General features: G+C 55.3%; 1 protein-coding gene across 1 annotated transcript; it reads left to right on the top strand.

Moving 5' to 3' along the window:
* Window positions 1-373: 373 nt before the first annotated feature.
* Window positions 374-14178, top strand: BPIFB2 (BPI fold containing family B member 2). Its single transcript, XM_037521180.2, has 15 exons — window positions 374-482; window positions 2601-2694; window positions 4103-4207; window positions 4849-4995; window positions 6293-6353; window positions 7654-7714; window positions 8422-8513; window positions 8748-8933; window positions 9167-9220; window positions 9731-9901; window positions 10397-10464; window positions 10592-10637; window positions 11353-11416; window positions 11752-11828; window positions 13828-14178. The coding sequence occupies exons 1-15, from the start codon at window positions 374-376 to the stop codon at window positions 13867-13869; spliced, it is 1377 nt and encodes a 458-aa protein (XP_037377077.1). The 3' UTR covers window positions 13870-14178.
* Window positions 14179-19062: the final 4884 nt, after the last annotated feature.

The raw sequence follows: 19062 nt of genomic DNA, 5'->3' as shown, positions 1-19062 counted from the left end.
AAGTCTCCATCTGGGAGTCTCATCATCCTTTTCTGGAATAGCCTGGGTCCTGCACTCCCAGAGTTTGCCATGTAGCCTTAAGCAGGGCCATATCTTCTCTGGGCCTTGGGGGCCATTTCCAGACCAGATCTCCTCATGGTTCCTGATGAAGCAGGCAATGGGGTGGGGGTAGGGGGGGAAGTGATTTCTTGCCAAAGCAGGGATGTGGGGAGCTGGGGCAGGGCTGGAATCACTGCTGAGGCTTTGCGACCTCCAGAGTGGGGCAGGGTTCAAACTGCAGGGGGACATGGGTGGGTAGGGCATTCTGGACAACCGCCCTGATGCTTATCCCTGCCTCAGCCCACAGATTTTGGGGGGTAGCGGCCAGGCCACCATGGCTTGGGCATGTGGGCTGAACCTGCTGTTGGTGCTGCTGCTGCCCATGGCTGGCACCTCCCCACCGGACGCAGTGGTCAGACTCAACAACGCCTTCCTGAACCACAGTAAGGGACCTGCCGACAGGCTGTTCTGCACGGTCTGTGCACGGGCGCGCGCGTCCCTGTCTGTGCGAGTGTGTCATCCTAAGCAGGAATAACTGTGAACTCATAGCTCATCTGTGCCTGGGTCCCGGACCCCCAGCCCCAGAACCTGACACAGCTGCTCAGCAAGTCGTGTCCAGAGTGCAAGTGTGCACGCAGGATTGTGCTCACGTGCCTCATGGGGGGCATGGGTCGGTTTGAGGTGCTACTTTGGCTCGTGTGTGTCTGTCTAGGAATTTGCAAATTCATGGAGAAGCTCCACATGTGCACTTCAGTGTTGGGCAGGAGGCCTAACCCTGGGCGCATGTGCGTGCCCACAGTGTGTGCCCGGATATGTGTACACAGGTGTGGATGTGTACGCTGGGCATTCACAAGCGCTTGGAGTGGAGGTGGGGGCCTGTGTGCACGTGTGTGCTGGGGAGAGGCATGTCCAGCACAGTACTGGGGTGTGTCCTAGAGTATACCCCATTAGGTCTTCCAGGGAGAAGAACCAGACCTTCTCTGGACCCCTCTTGGGGCCTCTGGCTAAGGCTCTGCCCCACCCTTCCTTGTGGCCCCTCCCCTATCGCGGGTATCAGCAGCACCAGGGAAAACTTAGGTCCAAGAAGGGATGAAAACTGACCCCCCAGGTCCCCCTGGGGAGGTTTCTGGGGTTCTACCAAAGCTGGGTCAGGCATGGGAAATCAGAAGTTATTTTCTTCAAGGCCAGACTGAACTCAAGTTACACTGTTGGGGACTTGGGTCAGATGGCAGAGGGACTTTCAGCGGCCTGGCCCATGAAGCAGGGAGGCTCTGGCTTGGGGATGTGGCAGGGTCCTCTCAGGATCATGTGGCCTTCCAGGACCTTGCATCCGGGCAGACTTGCAGGTGTTGAAAGGGGTCAGTGATCCGTGCAGGAGAGTGACTGTCTATGGGTCACGCTGGCTGCACGTGGCTGACGTGGGGCTCAGGCCTTCTGCTGACTGCCCCACCACCCTCCAAGTCTCTGCCTGTCCTGTGTGAACCTCCTTTGTCCCAGAAAGCCTGTTTGTTCTTGGTGGAAATCCAGTGGGAGGCTCACGTCGCCCACACCTCTTCCAAGGCCTCCGGAGTGGCTGCTGACCGCATCCTCCCTGTCCCATCCGCGAGCTCCAGGGTCCGGCCTGTGCATGTGTGGGGACACTATAGACAGAGTCCAGAGGCCTGGGTATGAGTCTCAGCTCCACAACACATGGGCAGGCCAGAGAGGGCATAGAGACCACAGCCCTTATGCTCTGAGCCTAGGGGAAACTGAGGCCTGAGAGACACAGGGACTTCCCCCGTCTCACAGTCTGAGCAGAGCTGGGGCCTGTTGACTCCTCAGTTGAAGCGGCCCTTCAGCACCACCACCTCTCATTTTAACTCCTCTCATGTTTGACTGTTTCATGAGCACCTTTGCTACCCAGCAGCATGGGGAGTGAGGTGCCGCGGCCCTGTCTGACTCCCTCTTGCCAAGGAGCCCTTGCCACCATAAAGATGTTCTAGAGAAGTGATAGCCACTAGTATTTAAAAAATAAATAGCAAGAGTAAGAGCTAACATTATTGTGCACTGAATCTTTACAAGAACCCTATGGGGAAACTGAGGCACAGAGCAGCTACACAGATAGTGAGTAGCAGAGCTACTGGATTTGCACCCAGAATCTGAGTCACTATAGTCTTCAGCCTCCAGATGAGGCTGTCCCGTCCACCATCACCCCCAAAGAAGACACCTCTACAGTTAACCAGACACACTTGGGAATCGCTTTCTGCTTGGGGGCTTGGAGAAGGCTCTGGAGGAGATGGGATCTAACCAGAGCATTGCAAGAGGGCAAAGGATATTATTGTTTTTGAGGAGTGCGGTTATGTAGAATTTGGAGAGGTGGGCGTGAGAGGGGAGGGGCACGCCTGTCTTGTAGGGCTTGGTGTGAGTAGTAAACCCAAGATGGGCTTGTGGGGAGTCAACAGGTCCCCCGTGTGGATGTGGGCAAGCCTGCCCCTTCCAGTCTCTGAGTTGTCTCTGCCCAAGCACGGAGCAGTTGGCAGGTGGTATGGGCTTGCTGATCTAGTGTTGCTCTAATCCCCTAGTGTCTAATATTGGGATAGCCCCTCTCCAGCGAGCTCTGCAGTTCAATGTCCCAGACTTACTGGAACAGGATGGAAAGGAGCTTCGTCTCAAAAAGTGAGTGCTACACCTTCAGAGAAGGTGCCACAGTCACCAGGTGGGTGATGCCACCTGCCAGGTGAGTGCTCCCACCCACTGGGAAAAATGCTCCAGTCAGCTAGAGGAGTGTCCTCAGCGCTGGTGAGTCCTCTCCCACCAGCAGAATGAGTCTTCCCATCAGGTTCGATACCCCCAACCCCTCAGGTAAGTGGTCAGAGGAGGATTTAGGAGATGCATCCAAACTGCAGACCCCAGGGATCTGAGGCATGGTGCCTCTGTATTAGCAGACTCCTGCCCCCAGAAACTAAGACAGTGCTTCTGGGTCATCCGGGCTGGCAGGACCTTTGCTACTCCCTCCAACAGCAAGATACTGACGTCAGACACAAGTTTGAGCCTAATTTACCCCGTAGTCTCCCGTACTCATAGACTCAGAGGCAGAGGAAGGTGAGGGGGATCTCAAACTCAGAGCCTCCAGGGGCTGGGCTGACTGTCCTGGTCCACACGGGAACACAGACTCACCGCTGCCAGCCCTCCCACTTCCCCACGGCATGTCTATCTCTAGACACACATGTGTGGATACATAGTTAAAGGTAGGTATTTAAAGCTATGTATTTTAAAAATAATTATTTTCAAGATAGACCTCTTTAACATCTCTCAAGTCCTGAATGCTGGCCACAAAACGGGCATCACTGTCTGTTGGAAGACAGAGCTGCATCCTCGTTTGTGGCTTTGTGGGTGTGGGAACACACCCAGGATGGTTGTCTAGTGAAGTGAAGCAGGTTCTAGGTCAGCCTGTATCCAGAGAAGGACCTTGGAAAGACATCCCCAAGTGCCAACAGTGAGTGTTTGGCAGTGGAGTTTTGATGTGACTTGAAATGTATACCATCTTGCCTTTTAAAGCCTCTCCCCCACCCCTACTCCATGATGTGCAAGGGAAAAGCAGCGACTTTGATTTAGGGGAAAAAAAAAATCACAGGTTATCTGGAGAGTGCTTAGCAGGTGGCTTTGAAGGGTATGTTTTCCGTTGCTCAGAACGTCCTTCAACAGGATATCATCAACAGTGTGGGTGCAGCTCAGACCACTCACCCCCAGAGTTGATTCCATGGTTTATTTTTTAAAGATTTATTTATTTATACAAGCACTGGGTATAGTCAGAAGAGCGGGAGGGTGAGAGAATTCACCAGAGCCAGAACGGGGAACAGAACAGGCAGAGTGATGAAATACACAGCTGAGGGGAGCAGCGGGAGCGGCAGGATAGGTCTGTCACGCCATGTGGGACCCTTGCTGGCGGCCGGGGATCTAACGGTGCTGCAGAGGCTGCGGGCAGCTTCGCAGCCCTGCGCTCAACCTCTGCACCACCAGGGGAGGCCCGTGATTCCATGGTTTAACAGGGGCTACCCTGTCACTTTGATTCCCTACCCTGCAGGGTCCAGATTCTGAGTGTCGATGTGACCAACCTCCGCCTGAAATTCATTGCCCATTTGGGGGTACACTTGTCGGCATTAGCCAATTTCTCTGTCAAGATCCTTCAGTGAGTGAACCTCCTTGTTGTGGGGGCAGGGGGGTTTCAAAGGACCCTCTGAGGGCAGAGGAAGGAGGGGTTTCAATAACTCCTTTCATGTCCAACGCCCTCTCTCCCACCTTCCAAGTGGGGAGAGTTTGAGAGAATTTCTGAGAAACTGGGTCCTGCTCAACAGCTGTGTGATTGCACAGTCACTTCTCTCCTCCCACCCTCAGTTTCCTGCTCTGTAAAATGGGATGAAACTGCTGCATGGCAGCTGTGAACTGGGCATTTAGAGGGATGTTTTATTTTAACTTCTCTGCCCGACGCTGCCACTTTACACGTGCTTGCTGTGGATCAGAAAACATAGCACAGCCCTGTGAAGTGGGTACCGTCAATCTTTTGTCTGTTTTAAAGAAGAGGAAACTGAGGCTCAGCATGGGGAAAGACTGACCCAGGTTCTCACAGTGAGAGAGCACGAGGACCCAGCACTCACACCCACCTGCTGCAATGGAGTTTGGGAGGGGGCTCTAGGCCTGTCCAGGGTGTGCCCTGGAGTCCTTCCTGTGTCAGGTGGAGGGCAGGCTTTGAGGGCTTTGTGGGGTCTTGTGTCAGTCAGGGTGGGCTCTCCTGAGTGGTGCCACTGGGATTCAGGACTGGCCTCCCTGCAGGGAGCCAGAGTCTCTGGACCTGAGGATGCCTGTGGGAATAACGGCTGATGTCCATGTGGCCCAGAGCTCCATTGGGTCCCCAGTGGTCAGCATCTCTGCCTGCACCCCATTCTTTAACGGCGCCATGCTGCTTCAAACCCGTTACAGGTGGGTGCCTGGCAAGAGCTGGTCTGCAGAATCCCAGGTGCCAAGACCAAGATGCCCTTCTTGAGCTTCCTTCTCAAAACTTCATCTAATGCCACTGTAGGCCTAGGAGACCCCCAGTATCACACCATCTTATGACTGAGGAACTGAGCTTAGCGAGGGGGTGGGACTTGCCTGAGGTCACGCAGTAAGCGTGTGACCTGAGGTTCATCCCTGCCATCACCCCACAGCACGTGACAATGAGCACTGGCCATTAACTTGCCATTCTGGGTGGGGTTCTGAACTGACCACTATTAGGGACCTCAGATGGCTGCCCCCCGCTGCAGAGATGGGGAGCCTGAGGTCCAGGGAGGGACTGTGAATCAGACCATCCACATGGGTGCTAACAGCGGCTCCACCTCCTGCGCACCTGCCAGGTGTCGGCTCGTCCTAGGCCCTCTATGAATGAGCTTGTCTCAGGAAGTCTCGCCAGGTAGGTTGAAGTGTTTCCGCACTTAACTGGAGAGCAAATGAAGCCCCAGGGCCATTAAGTGACTTGCCCGAGATCACGCAGCTGGCAAATAGTGGAGCTGGGCTCAAACCTGGGCCGCCTAATGAACCCCACTGCTTGTGAGCCCCCTGCGCTGTGTCTACTCCCCCCACACATGGCGAGGGCTCACTGGGAGGGGGTCGGGCATTCTGGAGGCTTGAAAGAATGTGCGGTTTGCACAGACCGGACTTCCCCCTGGGTAGGGTTGGCCAGACCTGTGGCCCTTGGTCATCGTGGGTAACTCACGGTCCCTCACAGTCCTCCTGGGCGGGATCCGCTCAGAGTACTGATGGGAGACAGAAGCCCAGAGGCTACTGGCATAAGAAGCGCAGAGGCTCCCAGCTCCCGGGGGAGGCCCTTCCGGGCACTTGGGCTGTAACTTGGATCAACAGTTTAGCAAATCAAGGCACATGGTTTCCCCTGCCTCCCTGTTGAGAGACGGCTTCTTAGACACACGTCTCTGTTCCGAGGGGAAACGGATCCGAGTCCGAAAGGGACCGTGCCTCAGAGAAATGGAGCCCAGGCAGGAAGCAGACCCGGGTCCCAGCTCCCCCGGCCTCTCTGCCCCAAACCTGCCTTCACTTTCCACGTTCTCTGCCCCGTCCAAGCCTGGGAAGCAACCCCTTCTTTGAGGCTCAGTTGCCTCATCTCGGGGGGCCGTTGTGCCTGCTGGCCTGTGGGTGTGACGGCCCCGGCTGAGGGAGAGGCTGCTCTCCCAGACGGCTGGCTCTGCGGACAGGAGCTCAGGAACCCCTCTGTGTCTCTCCCCAGCACGCAGCCCAGGCTGCTGGAACTGGTGAAGAAGCACCTCAGAGCTGTCCTTCGGAACAAAGTAAAGGACCTCCCTGCAGGTGGCTCAGGAAGGCGGGGGAGGCTTAGCTCAGAAGGCTGAGTGAACGGGTGGGGGTTGCGGACAGGGGGTGGGGCGGCTGGGACTGTTACTCTCGTGTTTCAGTGGAAGGCTCTGCATGAGGGGCCTCCAGTTTCCCCGTGAAGGAGGGGATGAGGCGGGTGGTGGTCGAGGACATTGGTGGGGAGCCCAAGCAAGGGCAGGCTTGGGGGGGAGGCTGTTGCAGGGGAGGGAGGTGCCTCTTCTTGGGCCAGCCCCAATTCCACGCGGGCGCGGGGGGGCAGTGCTTTCAGGGCCGCGGGGTCACGACAAGGAGACTAAATGAGGAGGCTGCCAAGCGTGGCCTGTGTTTGAATCTGGGTTCCAGGATTCTCCTGACCCCTCTGCTCCTGGCTCCACACCTGTAGCCCGGAGAGCTCCGGTGACTCTCGGGGCTGGTCGTGAGGGCCGCGTGCGTTGACGTCCACGGAGAGCTTAGAACAGCGTTGGCAGAGCACTGCTGTCCTGTGCTGCGTTTTAGTTCCTGTCATTAGCTGCCTGTGGCTGGCTGCTGAGAGGTGGTGCTGGATATCAGGGTCCCACTGCCCAGGGGAAGCTGCTTCTCCCTCCCCGCCCCTCCCCGCCCCTCCCCACCTCCTTTATGGGCAGCAGTGGAGACCAAATCTATTAGCTGCGTGCCACCCCATACCCCTCTCCCCTCACTCCCCCAGGCCGCCTCAGCATTCCCATCCTGCGGGTGAGAAACCCAAGGCTCTAGGGCTGAAGGTGGCCTCGCTCCCTTACTACCCGGCCTCGCCTGGTGCGGCCTCAGCAGCTCTTGCCCCGACAGGCTTGACCGCCCCAGCCTTGCAGTCTCTCCTCTCACCTTCTGTCATGCTGACCCCAGCTAAATATGCTTCTCAGGCTGCTTACTGTGCCCAGATGACTCCAGCCTCTCCAGGCTTGTGGCCCACTGCCGGCCCACTGCCGTGCACCCTTCTCCCGGCTGACCCTCTGGACCCGGATGCAGCTGGCTCCCTGCCTTAGTGGCTCGGGTCCAGCTGCGGCCGCTTCTGTTGTGCCCACAGTTCCTGCTCTTTTCTCCATGCCCGAGCTTCCCCTCTGAATCCTCAGTACCCAGAGGAGGTGCCAGAAGAGGCCATAGGGCAGTGGAGGAAGGAAAAGTTTCCAGGCTTTGGTGTGCGGATTAAGGGAAGATTCCAGACTGGAACCTTAGACCCCCAGCCCGGCCCCCCAGTGCCGAGTGCCACCCTAACTCGCCCCCTCCCTCCGTCTCGCGCAGATATGCCTGAGCATCTCCAACCTGGTGCAGGGCCTCAATGTCTACCTGGGCACTTCAATTGGTAAGACCTGAGAGGTGGGGGAGGGCCTCTGAGGTCCCTGGTGCCCCCAGAAGGTTCAGAGACTTCCTCTCTGAATCAGGGTTGACTTCTGGGACTCCTGTGTCGGGGAGCGGGCATTGCTGTACCTGGGTGCTGCATGGCCCCTGAGGGAGCATGCCTCTGAGTTGCTGGAGGAGGAGAGTGACTGGGGAGAGTCAGTTGGCCTGAGCAGGTGCACAGTTCTGGGCACAGCTGAGTCACCAAGCTGCATGCGTGGGCACGCGTTTGTGGCTGTGGCCGTGCGCACGTGCACGTGTGTGTGCACATGTGCGTGCGAAGTGGCCCCCTAACCTTACAAGACTGTGGTGAGGACTGAATGAACTTGTAAGTCAATGTCTGGACCTTGACAAATGTGAGCTGCCTTCCTCTCCTGTGCCTCCTTGCTTTCGTCGGGAACTTTTGTACCTGAAGTGACCTTTCTCCTTCCTTCAAATTTGGGGTCTCTAGTCTCCCACCATTGGGAAAGTGGAAACCCAAACTGTTAGAATTGTGTCTAAACCAAGAGTCAGCGGGTTGTGAGCTCAGAACCCGCTGACTCTTGGCTGTGTGCATTTTGCGACTTCTGTTGACTCACTCAGGCCTTTTCCTGCATTTTTGGGTTTTCTGACAGTGAGGTGCTGGTGGAGATGCTAAATGGCCCATCTGTTCCTCACCCCCGTTTCACTTAGGCCTCAGCCCTGTGGGTCCCGAGTCCCAGATTCTCTACTCCATGGTCAGAGCGCCCACCATCACTGAAAACCACATCTCCTTGGATGCCAAGGTCAGTGCCTCCTCGTCAGCCCACAACAGGACGCTGGTTGCCACTAGAATCCTTGGTGTCCTGGAAGATTCTTGAAGGACTAGGGGAGAGCTGCTGGAATAGCTTTCCAGGTGGGAGAAGGGCATGGAGGCAATGGAGTGAGGCTGGACCACAGGGGGCATCATGGAGCAGGGACTTGTCGTGGAACCACCTCCCTCTTGAGGCCCCACTGTTTCCTCCCTCTCACTCCCATAGACGGTGCTCTTGCTGCTGGGCAGGCCCATTGTCCCTCCTATGACAGATGCCCCCTTCACACTGCCAGAGCACATAGGCACCAAGGGCGCCATGATAACTGTGGGCCTCTCCCAGCACCTCTTAGACTCCGCCCTCCTGCTGCTGCAGAAAGCTGGTGTCCTCAACATGGAAATCACAGCGGACATGGTGAGGCTTGGGCCTGGTGCCCAGGCATGTGGGACAGGCCTGTCCAGCGACTTAGCCTGGGGAGACCCCATGGAGGCCAAATCTTGGGTGGGTGGAGCAATAGGAGTTTTGGGGCCATGGGGTGACTGCTGAGTTAAATGGGGCTGTGAGGAGAATTTCCTGTTCAGGAAAGAGGTGGTCTTGCTGAGAAGTGGGTGTCCTAAAACCTGTCATGCCTGGGGGGTGTATTTCAGAAGTCCAATGACAACCTGCTGAACACCTCCTCCCTGGGCCAGCTCATCCCGGAGGTGGGTGCTGCTTGCCATCCCTGGGGGGCTGGACACGGTGTTGGGGTGGGAGGTTCTCTGGGCTGTGGGGTCTCTGCTGGCTCATATCTGTCCCAAGTGGGGTGCAGCATCTGCCTTCCTGTGCCTCCTCCGTCTCAGGATGCCCTCTTCTTGCCCAGATTATTTCCTCCTCTCTATGCCTTTGCCCAAGCCATGGCCTCTGCCTGGAGTGTCTTTTCGGCTTCTTTCCTGTGTCCATCTTCAAGACCAAACTTGGGGCTTACCTCCCCAAGGAGAGAACCAAACCCCTAGCCTGGTTCAGGAACCTCCTGAGCACAGACCACACAGCCTGTGCCTATCTTCATTGCTGCCACCAGTTCAGGGTGGCCTTAGGGCATCCCTGAGGGTGGGGGTCTGGGGCGGACCTACCTCTGTGGTCCAGACATGCGCACACAGAGGCTGGATCTGTGTCTGAACAATGATGCATGGAGAGCCAACCCTGCCTCGCCCTCCCTATCTCCACTCCCCCAGGTGGCCCGCCAGTTCCCACAGTCCATGCCTGTGGTGATCAAGGTCCGGCTGGGGGCCACACCCGTGGCCAAACTCCATACCAACAATGCCACACTGCAGCTGCAGCCCCTCGTGGAGGTCCTGGCCATGACCCCCAAGTCAACTTTCCAGTCCCTCTTCTCCCTGAATGTGGTGAGTGAGGTGGACTGGGTGGGGCTGGCTGGGAGGGACGGTGGGTGACTCTCAAGGAGACCTCACTTATAGCCTCACTCTCCTCACTGCTCTGTTCTGTCCACACTGGTCACCTTACTGTCCCTCATTATGCTGGATACTCCTGCCTCAGGCCTTTGCACATGCCATCCTCTGTGCCTAGGACATGAATCCCCTAGCTCTTGGCATGGTGGACACCTCCTCATCTTTCAGGCCTCAGTGTCAGTGTTGCAGACTTCCTCAGGGCAGCACCCTGAGTAAGCTGGGCCACATCGGAACCCTTCCACATTGCTATTCTGCCTTTGTGGGGCCCACCATTCTCAAAAGGATCCTGTCTGTTTACTTTGGTTACTGTTCACCTCCCCACTGGCCTGTGTTCCTCAAACACTTGGGGGATGGGAGGCTAAGGTAACGTGCTCAGCTGACGTCTCCTCTGTGGCTCTGTGTTCTTTGATTTTGCTCTTCCCACACCCCCAGGTAGTGAACCTGAACCTACGGTTTTCCGTGTCCAAGGTTAGGATTCAGGGGACCACGTCTGTGCTGGGGTAAGCAAGGCCTCCCACACCCAGCAGCCTCAGTGTGTTCCTCTGTGCAAGGGGCCTACCCGTCAGTGCCAATCAGAGGCGGCTGCGATGCAGCAGGCCCCTGCCTCACACTCCTTGTTCCTTTCAGAGATGTCCAGCTCACCCTGGCCTTTTCCAATGTGGGCGCCATAGACGTGAGTGTGGGACTGGGGTCTCCAGAGGCCCCCTCACTGGGTGGGGTAGGCTCTGGGCTGGGGAGGCACGTACGTGTGCAGGCTTGAGCCACCATCAGTCTCGCTCTTGGAGTGCTTCGGGACAGCGGCCCCTCCACCAGGTAGTCTGTCTCTCCCAGGCTGTCTGTTGGCTGATCAGCTGGTTAGCCTTGGCTCTTCAGTGGGTCAGTTGGCTTGCCTGCCATTCTGCCTGGTAGCCAATGACTGGTTAGCCCTGCCTTCAGCCTGAGTCACCAATCCATTGTCAGCGGGACCAGCCAGTATCAGGGTCGGCTGCTCCTTCGTGTGATGTGGTTGGGCCACCAGGCGCCACGCATCCCTTTGTTGGTTGGCCTGTCCGTCAATATGTCCCATCAGCCTATCCACGGTCAGTCTGTCTGTCCGTCAGTGCCCACAGGACGGTCATCTACCTGGGGGCAGCGGCCTGTAGTTCACACAGTGAGTGAGTGTCAGTCAGTCAGGTGCTGGTCTCTTAGCCTCTCAGGCTAAGAGGAGGGGGGCATAGGTGGGCTCTGCCCAAAGCCAAGACAGGGATGACTCCTCCTCCCCCTCCCCCATGCCTCTGCCATCTGTGTGTCTGTTCGTATGTTCACGTGTGTGTCCGGCTGCCCACCTCTCCCTGCCCCTCACTGGGGTGTGCCTATGGTCCCCCATTTCCCTGGCTCTGTGGCTGCAGATGGATCAAATGCAAGCATTCGTGGGCACCGTGTTTGAGGCACCCCTGCTGAACCACCTCAATGGTAAGCCCTCCACCCCAGTGTGACCCATCTGGCCCCTCCTGTCCCCACATGGCTCAATCTTGGCCCCCTTCCCACCTCCCAGGCCCAGGGCATAGGAGGGGCCTCTGGAGCCCCACTTCCTAAACATGCATCTTGACTCAGCTGTTAGAGGATCCTAGCTTAGTTCCTGTTTCTCCTTGAACCTCAGTTTTCCCTTCTGTGAAGTGGGTGTAATAATGATGGTTCCCACCTCCTGGGTATCTGGGACACGGTGTCGTGATGCACAAGGGCTGGCTCTAGGGGGTGCTCTGTAACCCCCTCCTGTCTGAACTTGGCTTCCCCTTTCCTTCCTGCAGCTCTCCTGGGCATGGGCATTTCCCTCCCCAAAGTGGTCAACCTCCACTACGTCGACCCTAAGGTCATTGTCCATGAGGTAAGAGCCTTTGGGTGTGACCATAGGGGCCTCCTCTACCCTTGGGGGGAAGCTAGGCTTGTGGAGGCAGGGGTCACCTCTCTCTCTTTCCCTCCTTGCTAGAGCAAACAGTGGGGTCTGAGGGTTAGCCAGGCCTGGGGGTGCCCCCTGTTCCTGACAAGACCAAGCCGCGAACCTGAACTGCAGCTAGATGGAAAATTCAGGATGTTAAGAGACATTGGTGTGAAGCCTTACCCAGCCCTAGTCCTCATCAAATATCACACCAGGCCACACTCAGGGGATTTGGCCTTCACTTGTCCCATGAGTCTGTGCCCTGGGGTGGGCGCAGCCCCTTTGGTATCTGGGGGTGGAGGGGCTTCTTCCAGCACTGCACACAAATCTCTGCAAGCTAGAAAGGAAAGGGGGCTTTCTGAGTTCCCTAAAATTGCTAGATCAAAAGTTGTGTGTCTAGGGTGAAATTTAATCACAACTGCTACCTGAGATGGGAGCCTATAACCTTATTCTATTCTATCTGGGATGGAAAAGGATAATGTTCTTCCTCATTCACTCAACAAGGCCTGCATAAGACAGAAAGCTTAGCCAAGGTCCTTGAAGCTCAACATTTGTGTGTGTTATTCACACTCCCCAAATAGGACCTGCTGATGTCTATTCAGGGAGGCTGCTTTGTTGCTTAAGAACTAAGGTCCCAAGGCACTTAGGGCTCCTCTCCCATAGGAAGGAATAGTCAATACATGGAGGAGCCGAGGCAACCGATGAGAATGTCCCCAAAATTCCCCTAACAGGCCCAGGACCCACCTACTCAGGACCCACCTTGGCACTCACAAATCCAGCCAACTGAGTCCAAAGTCAAGGGCCCCAGACAGCATGTCTGATGAAACTTTTTCCGCAAGGATATAAATCTGCACCCATCCACTGTCAGCCACTGGTACTTGAAAAGTGTATTTAAGGAACTGCATTTTAAATTTTATTTAATTTTAATTAATTGAAGTGCAATTAGCTACATAAGGTTAACTGTTATTGTGTTGGACCACATGTGAGCCTCCCATGGCCAGGGAATGGGCCTGGCTTGTTCTCTGCAGGGTCTCCAGCAGCAGGCACAGCTCAGAGTAGTAGTTCAATCAAGATTTGTTGAATGAATGAAAGATCAGCAGCCCCCCAACCCCCAGGATATTTCTACAATTCAGTAGGGGACATGTGGGAGGTGCCTGGTTCTGCTGGGGAGACTTGAACTTGGAGAAGATACACAATTACTCTGAACTCCCAATGATAAGCCAGCCACGTAGTGACCATGTACACAGAACACACCCCACATGGCCCTACACTGGGTGCTCTGGCTGCATGGCCGAGCTTCTTCACAATGACCTTTCAAGGTGGAGGCTGTTATCACCCCGAGTCTCAGAGCAGGAAATGGAGGTCCAGAGAGACAAAGAACTGCAAGGCCACACAGCAAGAGTGGTGGAATGTGCACTCAGAGCCAGGCTGGGGTGACTGGGCTCCTACTGGTCCTTGTGTGGCCTCTGACCTGACCCATGGTTTTCTTTTCTTTTTTTTATTAGTAACTTTCTTTATTTAAAAGTAACATTTTCCAATGGAGGGACTAGAAACTCCATGAGCACAGCAAGTTGTCTGCTCCCCACACCACCTTATTCACCGCACCTGCAGTAGTCCCACTGTCACGGATGTGCTCGGAGTATTTATTGAGTGACTACAGGCAAATATAAAATTACAAATAAATACAAATAACAGGTAGTCCCACAGACAGATGATAACTATTATTTTCACTCAGTATCACTGACAAGTGGACAAAATTTTTTAACTATTCCTTTAAATTATTTCCTTTTTTGTCATTTAAGAAATGCCATGAACGATACCTTTGAATACAGCATTGTGTCCCACTTCCTTAGGAAGAAAATTCTAGAAGTGGAATGATTAAATCAAATGTATATACATCATTAAGGTTTTAACACATATCTGACCCATGGTTTTCTTTGCCCTTCAGGGCTTCATTGAGATATCCAGTGGGCTCGGCCACCAGAGCTGAAGTGGGGGCACTGGAAGGCTGAGCGTGGGCCAGCTCCCCGCTCCAGGGACCCCTGGCCTCCGGTTGCTCGGGAAACTGAGGCAAGGCCACACTCTGTCGTCTCCACAAGCCAGATGTCCCAGTCAGGCTGTTGAATCTTCACTGAGTGCCTGGGTCTCCCCTCCCTCATTTCCTCCAGGCCTATCCTTCCCCCTTCTTCTTCTCCCCCTCTCCCCTCCCCTCCCCTCCTGTCCACCCTCCACTCCCCTCCTGTGGGGAGCAGATTGCCCTCCAGCCTGTACAGACCTGTCCTTCTTGCATTAAACATCTCTTGAGCTGCAACTTCCAGCCAGGCCCAGAGAACTCTTTGCGCACCCTAGGCCAGCTGCCTACACGCAGTCCCCGGGCCTGTCTGTCCTGGAGCTGTCAAAGGAGAAGACATAACTACTTCTACCACCTCGTTGCCCAGGGAAGCTCAGATTTTGAAAAAGGACCTTGGAGAGCAAGGAAACTGCGGAGGGTGTGCTGGGCCTTTAGGCTCTGTGCCCTGAGCTGGTGACTCTCCCCATCGATGTCCCGTCTTGTTCCTAGAGCCTTACAAGGGCCCTGAGAGTCGGGCCGCAGCCTGGCGCTCCATTTGCAGATGCAGGAACGGAGGCCCAGCAAGCAGAGGAAGCCTTGCACCCTTGGAGTGAGGCTTCTAGAACCTAGACCGAAGATGTCCAGTTCCCGCATCCATGCCCCAGCACCCCCGCCTGGTCTGCCTTGGGCCATGAGCCCCTGGCGGCGGGGAAGTCGCTGCCTTTTCAGGCAGCTTCTCCATCTGGTTTACTCGCAAGTTTTCTTGTTCAGAGGAATCAGGGTCTGTCTCCTGGGCAGTGTGCTCACAGAACACGTCTAATTTCTTTCACCCCTAAAAATCCCTTCCAGCCCACCGGGTCACACGTGACAAGATGGTCCAGGGAAGACAGAGAGATGCAAACACCAGCAAACCAAAGCCGTGTGATTTTCTCTCCCGATAAGCTAATCTCTTAGCTAGACATAGTGTTCCTTCCTGCCGAGATAGACAGGATTCAGGTTCTGTTTACGTTTCCCTGGGGAGTACAGGGGAATTTACTACCATAGTAAGCACAGCCTTTGGTACAGCGAGACTCCGGCCCCCCGTAAGAGTTATAGGTTCATCCCCAAAGTCTCTCGTGACAGCTGCGGGACGTGGGGCGAACCTAGAGTCTTGGTGGTGGGGAGGGGCTGGGGAAAGGGGCGGGATATGAAATGCAACATCCTGAGTTTGTGGAGGACAGCGTGACTGCAGTTTCATTTGGTTGTTCTGTTAATTAATTCATTAATTCTACTTTTAATGATTTAATATATGGGCTTATAGACCTAATATGTAGGCTCCACCCAGGGATAGGTGATTTAGAACGTGGAAGAAACAAAAATTTGAGGCATAGATCCAGCCTAGAAAGGAAGCTAATAACCTAGAAAAAGGTCATCGCCTCCATTAATCAGACCCAACTAACCATCCATCCACCCACCCGCCCACCCACCCATCCATCCCCAGTCACTTTTTCCAAACATCTGGTTTGTGCCAGGATGGGTCTGGCACTATAATATATGTTCTTTTAAAAGTAGGGGGACAAATATCCGAGTTCTTGCCCAGAATGTAGCCATGATTGGCCAAAGAGAGCTGCCCCAATCTCTAAGGGACATCATTCAGCCCTTCAGTTAGGAACCTGCTGAGCACTGGCTGCGGAGAGGGTCAGAGGGGTAGTGCCCTGTGGGCTCACTCAGGAGGTGAGAGCCACATGGTAGCTTAAACAGGGGACATTTAATATGAAGAATATTAACTATAGTAAAAGATATAAGGAAATGATGTGAACTCTAGGGCTGAGGGTGAGCACCCAAGGAAGGAAAATTTGGAAGGCTTCAGAACCTCCCTAGAGAACATGTTGCTCAGTCTGCTGAGTAGCAGAGGCCAGGCCAGGCCAGGGTTTCCTGGCAAATAGCAGGCAGCTAAGACCTGGCCATGGGACCCAAGAGACAAGCTGCCTGGGGGAGAGGAGGGCGGGCAAAGTGCTGGGACAGGACAGGTGGGAACAGGGCAGGTCAAATGCATGGCGCATGGGTCCTCATTACTATTGTTGTCAGCACATGGCGTTCCCTCCCCATCATAAAGAGGCTGAGGGGGCAGCCCAGGGAGGTCAAGGAAGCCATCTTAGGATCCATAGCTTATGGGGCAGTGGCTGGGACTGGGGCCCAGATCCCTAAGCCATGCAAGTGGGTTTCTTCTTGTCCAGTTCCCCCCACCTACCCCTGTCTGCTTCCCTCCCAATACTCAGGGTGGCCCTGAAGGGAGGTGGGGAGGGGCGGGTGGCCAGAGGCACACTGGGATGGATTTTCAGGGAGGAGGAGGTGGTGGTGGTGGTGGGGAGGTCAGCTTGTCCCTCTGTCTGTCAAGGGTGGGTCCAAGGGATAAAATGATGCTATCTGTAGACTGGCTCCTCCGGATCAGGGTGGAGACTGTCTGGGCTCCTGCTCTTGCCCTGCCCCAACCCGGCTTCGGCCCTGCTGACTCAGGTAGGTCCTAGCCCCCCTCTGCCCCAGATGCAGTCACTTCCTTAATCTTCCAGAACTGTGGCTCCCTGCGGGGTAGATGCGGCAAACCTCAGTCCTTCAGCGGCCCCCTGGGACCATTGATCACCCTCGAGGTGTCCCTGGCCAGAACCCTGAGGGCCTCATGGAGAGCAGAGTGGAAGCCGAGCACCTGGGCTCTGGCCCCTCGATGGGGTTGCTGGAGGCGTGGCCCTGAGTTCTCCGCGCATTCACTGTCCTCTGGATTTGGACCTGGAGAGAAATCCCCTTCACCTGGAACTTACCACCTCCTGGCATCTTCTCCAGAAGGGTCTCTCTGACGATACTCCACAGGCCATTGCTTCCCATGTCCCCTGGGAGCCCCTGAGGGGGCACAAGTCTCTCTCAGTCCATCCAGCAGCTCCCAGGCCTTCGCACTTGTTGCCCCCACTCCTGAACCACACCTCCCCTGCCGGGCAGGGCTGCCTTGACCCTCTGACTCCAGTTCCAACACCTTCTGCCCTTTGACACCCCCTCCCCACTTTATCCCCTGGCTCAGTGGTTTCCGTCACCCTCATCCCCAGAGATGGCCTGGCTTTGCGCTTGGTGACTTGTGAGTTTAGCTCCCTTTGGGCTCCAGGAGAACTCTCAGCACAGGTACCCCCAACTGCCTTGCTCACTGTGGCAGCCCTAGCACCCTGCACAGGCCTGGCATCCAGTAGGTGTACAATAAACATTTGTGAAGGAACAGATGAATGCCTACTGCGTGCCCAGCCTTGTGGGAGGCATGGGGCTTAGGGGAGTGGGCAGCGTGGGCCCTGATGCCCTCTGTGGTGATGGCATCCCCTCTCCAGCTTCTGCCCTTGTGCAGCCACCCGGCTCCCAGCCCCCTTGTCCTCTGCTATTTACGTTGGAACAGACTGAAACATCACGTGAGCCCCGGGGCTCCTGTTCTTCAGGCCTCTAGATAATTATCTGGACCTTATTAAGCCCTTAATTATCCAAGCAGCTAATCAGGCTCCTGAATATAAGGGTTTCCTCGACCCAGGGTCGGGAGGCAGGGGTCAGTCATCTGCAGGACGTCCTGGGCTCAGCACGGTAAGGACAGGTCCCGACTGAGGAACTCTCCACAGAAAGCATCTTGTCCAGCCCTGTCATTTAATAGAACTTTGAGGCCCGAGAGGGGAAGGGACTTGCCTGAGGCCACACAGCAAGTGGGTGGCAGGGCCAGGGCTTGAGTCTTTGTCCTGACCCTCACCCAGTGCTCCCTGCTGCATAGGAAGCCACTGGACACTGAAAACTTCAGATGTTGTATGATTTAGGTAAGATCCAGCAGATCGGAGGGGTCTCTTTGGGCTCTATCTGAGGCTGGGGGGGACAGGGAGGAGCTCAGGGCTGAGCTGGGCTCACAGGGGGTGGGGGGGATGTAGGAGCATTTGCCAGGCAGAGAAAGGGAGGCAGGGACTCCAGGTGGAGGGGAACTAAGAACAAGGATGGGGATGGGGCAGCAGGAGGCACTCATCTTGGGGTGGGATGAATTAGGTATGCAGTCAGATTCCAACTGTGGTCTTTGAGGCTGGACACAGTTGGGCATTCAGGGGAGACTTCCTGGTAGAGGAGGCAGGGGCTGAAATGAAGATATGAGTGATAAGAAGACTATGGATGGGTGGAGGGAGGGCATTCTAAGAGAGAAGGGCAGCTAATGCACAAGCCCAGTTAGAAAGAAAACCCATTTGTCCCAGAACCCTCCACACCCCAAGCTACTTATTTTTCTATGAGGGGAGAAAATATCTCAGGACTCTGTCTCTCCACTTGGAAGTGAGACTGGGACTGGAGGAGACCATCACCACGTTCCTTCCAGCTCTGCTGCCCTGGCACTGAAGCCCTCAGGGGCCCCTGGCACAGAGCTGTGGCACTGGGTGGGCCACCCCAGCATGTGTGTTTATAGAGCTGACAAAACATTAAGATTGATTATTTTCAAGTCTAGGTAGACATTTAAAAACTGAATGGGATGAGAGGGAAATAGCTTTCATTGAGCAAATATTGACTATAGGATCAAATGGTCTCCCATACCTTTTATTAATTAATTAATTAATTAATTAATCTTAAGAAGTGGGGTGTAGACCAGAGGTGTGGGAGGGTGAGAGGATTCACCAGAGACAGAGTGGGGAGCAGAACAGGTGGATCTACTGAAATACACTGCTGAGGGGAGCAGTGGGCGAGACAAGAGAGGCCTGCTGCGCCATGTGGGTCAACTCTCTGGCTGGGGATCCAACTTGTGCTGCAGTGACTGCTGATAGCTTCATAGTGCTGAGACTTACCCCTTGTGTCCCCAAGGAGGCCCCCTGCCCAGGCTTTGTATATGTTGGCGCCTTCTCATACTTTAGGTCTCAGCTAGCCTCACCTCCCACCCACTTGTCACCTCGCACTATCCCATTTTATTGCTTCTCTTTAAGATTCTGTCTCGTGTACCTGTAGCCAGCCAGCCTGTGCATAGTAGGCACTCAGTAAATACAACTTGAGTGAATGATGCGCACACACAGGTGTGGCCTGAGCTGGGAGCCCACGGTAGGTGGCCATCTCTGTTTGTGGACAAAGGAGCCCTCAGCGGCTGCACCTGCTGTCAGCAGGAGTGTTGCTGGA

Source organism: Talpa occidentalis, unplaced genomic scaffold (genome assembly GCF_014898055.3).
Source record: "Talpa occidentalis isolate TD23 unplaced genomic scaffold, MPIMG_talOcc4v2.1 talOcc4.10, whole genome shotgun sequence".
Classification (NCBI taxonomy): domain Eukaryota; kingdom Metazoa; phylum Chordata; class Mammalia; order Eulipotyphla; family Talpidae; genus Talpa; species Talpa occidentalis.
Note: the sequence above shows the minus strand (reverse complement) of the source record. Positions and strands in the feature narration are given on the sequence as shown.